Genomic DNA, 7,517 nt, shown 5'->3' with positions numbered 1-7,517 from the left:
AAACCGCTGGGCAGGGTTGAGTGAGAACACAGGTGATGATCTGGCTGCCCCTGCTTCGTCTCAGCCAACGTCTAGGGACCAGGTTGGGTTTGGGGTGGAGAGATGAGCATTTGAACCTGTAATCCCCCTTTGTCATGTCCTCACTGCTGTCCACACGCTCTGAAATTCTTTGTTACAGGGTTGAGTGGTTTTCTCAGTTGAATTTTCTATGATTAAAAACTTTGTGAATCTTCATTAAATACAAATTAGCCAGAAAATGGTGGTACTTAGAGGAAATTTTAGGTGATAAAATACAAAAGAATGAGTTCAAGTGCCACGAGTTTGTTTTAATTAAGAAATGAATTAATCACCCCGACTTGCGGGTTTCCACTATTCTACAGATTCAACAAATTCCAGTGACAACATCTACACAATGATTAATCCGGTGCCGCCTGGAGGCAGCCGGTCCAACGTAAGTCTGCTTTCTAATAATTTACATATCAGATACCATAACAAATCATAATTAACTTCATCAGCTGAGGGGAAAGCAAGTTTAATTGATTTCAGCCATTTGTTACCAAAGATGAATAAAATAAACCATCAGAAAAGTGATTAACTCTTGGGCAACTCAGTTTCCATCTCATAGCTGCCAAGGGGTGAGGGAGAAGAAGATGGAGTAATTCCCACCCCTCTGGTCAGAGCAGGGCACCAGACCCCACTGTGGGGATCCCCACCACTCTGTAGGGTGCTGGCGAGGGAAAGTACCAGGCTATAGGTCAGGTCTCAGCGGGTTCCTGCTCACCAGGCTGTGCCACCCTGGGCAGTCCCTCACCCTCTCAGGTCTGTGTCCGTGGCTGTGGACCTAAGGGTTGAGGCCACAGCAGGAGCACGTGGCCTATTTGGGGACCTGCCTGCCCTGTGCCTCTGGCACCTCTGGGAGCGCTGTGACTCCTGCACCTTGCAGCCTCTTTGCCTCTCCTTGGGCCATTTCCTCATCTAGAAGCCACTCCCTCCCATCTTGGCCTCTCAAAGTTCCAACCTTCCGTGATGTTGCAACTCAAATTCCACTTTTTGTGGTCCTGCTCGCCCATTCCTTGTTCCCTCTGTTCCATGTCTCATGTGACTTGACTATGCAGCCACAGCCTATATCCCTCTGCCAGTTGGAAGCTCCCTAAGGACAGGACTGGTCTGACTCACCTCCACAGACAACCCTTTCACTCCAGGAAGGGAGGTAAATCCATCCAGCCTTGCTCTCAGGGAGCTCAGGGTTTAGAAAGGAGGCTACTGTATGACCAAATCAGCAGAGGCTGAGGGCTGGGCTTGGGGCCCCAAAATTGCCTGTGGCTTTTTGCTGTGCTCCGTTTGGTTTTGTGGGTTCTGTTCCTGATGTGACACTTAAAATCACCCCCTGTGCTAAACTCTGATCTTGAGTGGCCTCATGCTGGACACTGCACGTATTTAATCTGCTTACAGCCTTTGGGATGAGGGTCTTTGGTCTGCCTCCTGGGGCGCCAGGAGGGGTCATAACCAGAGTCGTGACTGAGGGGTGTGGGGACCGCACGCCACACCTGCTGTTCCACCACACCTCTCCCTCCTCTCTTCCGCGCAGTCAGCACCTCCCACTACCCCCACTTCACCACCCTTGGCTCTCACTAGGGTGACTAGCCATCCAGGTTTCAGCGCTAAAAGCCCCTCGTCCCAGGAGACGAAGTCCCAGGACACGAAAAGTTCTGGTTTTTGCCAGAACTGGATGCAGAAAGTTGGGTAGAAAAGTGTAAGACCCGTACAGTGGCCCAAAAGATAGGTACTGGGCACACCGTTTGGTGTCAGATGGAAACAGCGTAGATTATCCTCTTCGCCATATTTTGCTGACCACGGACGCTGGCTGTCGTGACCTGAGTTTCTCAGCGATGGATCTTCCACGTTGTATCCCCCAGTGGTAGTTTGGTGTCAGATGGAAACAGCGTAGATTATCCTCCTCGCCATATTTCTGCTGACCACGGACGCTGGCTGTCGTGACCTGTGTTTCTCAGCAATGGATCATCCACGTTGTATCTCCCAGTGGTGCGACTCATGTGCATGGCGGTCACGGCACGGAGTTGCCTGTGACTCTGCCTGCAGATTAACCGTCGTGCTCTGTGTCGAGATAGGTTTCATTTTTCACGTGAGCATTGTGACCATGTTTTCTAAGAGTTCAGCTAATGAACACAAGAACGATGCTGACATCAGCACCATCACCAGAATAAAAGACTATTAAACGACTGTGTTATTATAACACCAGGTGGGAGGACACATACAACTGGATTAGGGAGGTAAATAACCGAGATGGAAGGTACTGCACAGTGTGCGGAAGAGAAGAAGGGATGTGAAAGTGGAGAGAGGGGTGTGAAAGCAAGCACCTTGGAGACTGGAAGGAGAGAGGTACATCCTTCTAAATCAATCAAAAGGTGGTTTTTGTCTTCTAAAGAGACACCAATGCTCAGTCAAAAATAAGTGCTCATGCATTCGCTTGGACATAACACCATCACCATGCTGGTCCCGCAGTTGCTCCATGAACTGAGAAGGTTATAGGTGCTGATTCAGAGGTTGCGACTAAGTCCTCTGGGTGAACAGGAGGGGAATTTTGATGACAAATGTGTCAGTCTTTTACAGCATAGAGCTGATTCTGTCAGATCTTACCAACAAATCAGGTGAGCTTCCTACTGCATGCAAATCCTGACAACAAAAACAGGTCCACCAGGGTTTAGATACTTTGACTTGAAAACTGTAGTTTCAAATTATCATCTTGATTTCTGTGAAGAAAACATGAAGCAACGATCGTTTTTCTCTTGTCCAAATACAAACTTAGACTTTGTTTGTTTATCTGCATTTTTGGCAGACAGTACACAGTTAATTTGGCAATTTTCGTTTAGTCCATAAATGTCTTACCTGATAAATGTCCCACACATCTGTCCCCTACACTGCTACAAAGGGGTGTGATTTGCTTACCTGTGATATCAGGCTTTCATAATGAAAATTCTTGGTGACTTGTCAATTTCCTCAAAAGGTGCAGAAATGCTTAATGAGATTTTTGACTTTAAGAAATAGCCTCAGACATGAGCCCACTAGATGGCTGTCATTGTTGCTGGCCGTGGAAAAAAATGTTAAAATGTCGGCCTGCTGTGATGTCCTTCTCTAATTTGGAAATACGTTGAGATAAGAATGGAGAAAGATATTACACTAAAATAGAAACGTATATGCAGTTTCTCCAGAACTGTTTGATGATCTTTAAAGAGGCCACAAGGAGCCTAGATGACGATGACCAAACCGCACCCGAGTTGTTCACAGTCATGAGGGGATTGTGACAAAACTTCATATGGCCAACAGGATGACTGGCTCTTGGAAATGAGACTGCTTGAGAACTCAAAAAAATGTCACCAGTGAGGGCAGCCACATTAAACAGGACTTTTTTCAATTTCTTTATTAAAACTGCAACTTAATTGGAATCCAGCTTGGAACTCACAAGTTCAGATTGCCTTTGTGCTTTAAAACTGTATTCCCTGAGGAGGAGAGGTTTGATTGCTAATGACATCCAGTGTGCTCTGGAAGGTTTAGAAGCGATGGACATCTGAGACAAAGGTAGCCCTTCTGGTGAATTTTCAGATGCAAAGGAGACCGACAGGCGAGCAGCTGGTCTGCTGCAACCAGTCTGTAGATACAAAGTGGGTGGACATCTTTAGAGAGCTGAAAGTGAATTCCTGTAGGTCCAAAAACCTGTGTGAGTAAGTAAGATCTTAAGTACTCCACATGCAAATGTTTTTACGGAGAGGATGGTTTGGTGTTACCGCATTGGATTGACAGGAGGGCTTGGTGAGAGCAGAGCAGCAAGTCAAAGCGAGTTTTACATTTGACACTGTATTCAGTCTTACCACTCCATAAAAGAAAAGAAAGATGTCCTAGAAGCCACAGGCAATTCAGAGATGTATTCGTGGAAAAGCAATTACTGTTTGTCTCACTGTACCCCTGAAAGCAAACGGGTCACCGGCAGCTCTCTTGGAGTCCCCTCAGGAGATTCAGCCCAGGTTGCTGCTTTTGCCAGGTCTTCTCAAATTGGCATGGTCAGTATGTGCCACCAGCGTTCCTGCCAGCGCAAAGGATGAAAGGCTTCGTCGATAGGATTAAATGATCATCCTTGAATCGACTATGAAAGATACCCACCTGATGAAAGAAACAATGCTGGTTCTTTGTACATAAAACTCTTTTTAACCTTAAAAAAAAAAAGGAAACAGAACAAAAATATCCTGTTGTAATATAGGACAGAACTATGTCATTTTTATAAGTTAAATATAGATAGTATCTATTTAATCAGTCCTATTGTTTTTAGGTTCTCTTTAAAAATATTACATTTATGTATTTTGAGAATACGCATATTATGTTTTGTATTATAGCCTACTGAAATATATATTTTGTACTGTAGCTACCAAAATTTAAATATTCAATAAAGAGTTAAAATAAATTACTATCTCAGGGGAAAGAAACATTATAAAAATGCTATATTTTTCCCATGTCATTTATTTAACTAGTCCTACTACTAATTGCCACTGTCAACTAGTCTTACTGTTGTTTTGTTAAAATGGTAGCATTTTTGTAACAAAGTGAATAACACAGAATAGTGCAGTGGTGCTGGCACAGCTGGCTATCCACATGCAGATGAGGGAAGGTGGGCTGCTTTCCTACACCAATACACAAAAGTTGACTCGAGGCAGACCCTAGACATGAATGTCAGAACTAAAACTATCAAACACTGAGAAAAAATGTAGTGAATCTTTGTGGCCGGGGTTAAGCAAAGCTTGAGGTACAACAACGAATGCACAAATGATGAAAGAAGTGAATGCATTGGGCTTCGTCAAGATTTAAAACTTTTGTGCTGCGTAGGATACTGTCAACCCACAGAATGGAGAAAATATTTATAAATCGTATATCTGATAAGGGCCTTGAATCTAAAATATGTAAAGAACTCAATTAAAATAAAAAAAAATGGGCTAAGGATCTGAATAGACATTTCTCTAAAAGTGTACAGTTAGGCAATAAGCACATGAAGAGATGCTTTGGCATCATTAGTTATTAGAGAAATGCAAGTGAAAACCATAGTGAAGTATCCACTAAGATAGCTATAATCAAAAAGTCAAATAATGACCTGTCTTGGTGGGGATGGGAAGAAAATAGAACTCCCATACATTGCTGGTGGGAAGGTCAAGTGATGGCAGCTCCTTTGGCAGGTGGTCTGGCAGGTTTTTTTGAAAAGTTAAACAGTTACCATATGACCCTTCAATTGCACTTCTAGGTATCTACCCTAGAGAAACGAAAACATACGTCCCCATAATAATTGTACACACGTGATCATAGCATTATTCCTAGTAGCCAAAAAGTGACACCCATCTAAATGTCCATTGTTCTGCTTTGAGCGTGTGTGAGAGGGGAGCCCCACCACAACGGAAGCTCCCGAGGGCAGGACTCTGCTGCAGCTGGGCCTGAGAGCCCACGAGGTGGGCATACAGGGCTGCGGCCCACTCAGACACCATGCTCTGTGTTTTTTCCTCAGTTCCCAATGGGTCCAGGCTCGGACGGCCCGATGGGAGGCATGGGCGGCATGGAGCCACACCACATGAACGGATCATTAGGTAAGCCAGCAATGCTCCTGGGTCCTGCTGGCCCCTGCCCAGCAGATTTCTCTCGGCCTCAGCTCCTGGCTCAGCTAGGCCCGCAGGAAGATCTCGAGAGAAAGATACTGCCAGCATGGAACGTTTTCTGTGCAGAAATAGTGTGGGATTTGAGTAGAAGGGTTTGGAAGCCCTTCCACGGAAGAGTGGGCAAGAAACTGAATAGGATTCTTTCTTCCTTCCAGGGTCAGGTGACATAGATGGACTTCCAAAAGTGAGTGTGTGTTGTGTCTCCCTGACAGCACCCACCCTGCCCCACCCTTGAGGCCCCCCACCTAAAGGCCTTTTTCCCAGTCTGGTGGGGCAGGCTGTGGGGGTCCATAGGCTCACCTCCTCTCCTCTCCCTGCAGAATTCTCCTAACAACATAAGTGGCATTAGCAACCCTCCAGGCACCCCTCGAGACGACGGCGAGCTAGGAGGGAACTTCCTCCACTCCTTCCAGAATGACAATGTAAGTGTGCCTGCCGCCACCCTAATTTCATCCCTGGACCACCATCTGATTCCCTGAAGTCTGGGGACTGGTTATTTAACAAGTTTCAGAGCCTCCTGGCCAAGACTTGCCCGCCAGGCTGGTGTCCCCACAACCGTGTTATGGCCCTTTAACCTGGTTATTTTTCTTCACAGTGCAGAGCCCTCACAGTCCTCCCTACTGTGTGGACCTGACCATTACCACCCAAATCTGACCACTGGCAGATCCTTCTGGAGGCATCTTTGTGTAGGCGCAATGCCTCAGGCACTAATTAAGCCCATGTGGCTGGAAAAGCCCTGGGCTGGAAATCCAGAGGCCTGGGCTCTGGCCCATTGGGTTATTGTCCCCAGGGGTCCATTTCCATCTGTCCCAGGGAGTAAAATTCATGCATAGTGATTTCCTGGGGTCTCAGTGCAGAGGGGCTGGCCATCTACTTTTCCATATTGGGCTTCTATTTATAATCTATTTAAAGAAACAGCTTCATGGTTAAGCAGCTTTTGGGAACCCCAGACAGGCTCCAGCCCCATGGGAGGGGAGGGCCGGCCAGGGTGCCTGCTGCTTCCGCTGGAAAGAAGAGGTGATTTGGAGAGGGAAAGGGGCAGAAGGAGGTGAGTCTGCCCCCAGAGTTCTTGACAGAGGGCACAGGCTGGGGCAGCGAGGCAACTCCTGACTTCGGCCTCCTGGCCCTGCTGGCCTCCTGCCCACCCAGTGTCATCACATACTCTCAGCCCAGCCAGGCCCCGAGACCGGCCCCATTCAGTATGTGCAGTCAGACCTTCCTTCACCAGGCTCCCACTCCCTGGCCCTCGCAAACCCCCCTTCTCTGCCGCTTCTCTTCCAGTATTCTCCAAGCATGACGATGAGTGTGTGATCCCCCTCCTCTTCTCCGAGATGCTGAGAGAGCCGGCATTGCAAGCGGGAAGATGCCAGAAATTATGCAAGAAGAAGTGAGGTGTCATTACCCAGGGGCTGGAGGAGGGGCGTCTCCCTGCCCCCCTCTCCCCCACCCTCCTCTCCACTCCTCCCACCTTTCCCAATTTTAGTTTCATGCAATAAAAAGGCCGAACTTTTTATTCCATAAAACATGAAGGACAAATCTCAAAATAAAAATATATTTCAAGTCAGTGACCAGAAAAATCCCACCCCTGGCCCTTTCCCAAAAGGACCTTTTATGTACATGACACTTTTTTGTTGTTTTTTGTTTGGGGTTTTACCGTTGTTGGGATTTTTTTTTTTTATTTGTTTTCAGGGGGGTTTTTTTGGGGGAAAAATTTTTAAAAATGGAAGCTTCTAGCAAGCCCCCACCCCCCCCCAATCAACCTCTTTGCTTTCTTCTTTAAAAAAAAAAAAAAAAAAAGAAAAAAAAAAA

At 46.5% G+C, this 7,517-nt stretch overlaps 1 protein-coding gene across 1 annotated transcript in view; it reads left to right on the top strand.

The window, feature by feature from the left end:
- The window catches only part of SSBP3 (single stranded DNA binding protein 3), a 192,079-nt gene extending 184,578 nt beyond the window's left edge, over positions 1 to 7,501 (top strand). The window contains exons 16-20 of the mRNA XM_015595299.2: positions 381 to 451; positions 5,561 to 5,639; positions 5,864 to 5,892; positions 6,029 to 6,130; positions 6,990 to 7,501. Coding sequence (XP_015450785.2) covers positions 381 to 451; positions 5,561 to 5,639; positions 5,864 to 5,892; positions 6,029 to 6,130; positions 6,990 to 7,019 — 311 coding nt within the window. The 3' untranslated portion in view covers positions 7,020 to 7,501. The remainder of the gene's footprint in view (positions 1 to 380; positions 452 to 5,560; positions 5,640 to 5,863; positions 5,893 to 6,028; positions 6,131 to 6,989) is intronic.
- Positions 7,502 to 7,517: the final 16 nt, after the last annotated feature.

This window comes from Pteropus alecto, unplaced genomic scaffold (genome assembly GCF_000325575.1).
Source record: "Pteropus alecto unplaced genomic scaffold, ASM32557v1 scaffold25, whole genome shotgun sequence".
In the NCBI taxonomy this organism is placed as follows: Eukaryota; Metazoa; Chordata; class Mammalia; order Chiroptera; family Pteropodidae; genus Pteropus; species Pteropus alecto.
This window is presented reverse-complemented; position numbering and strand designations above follow the sequence as displayed.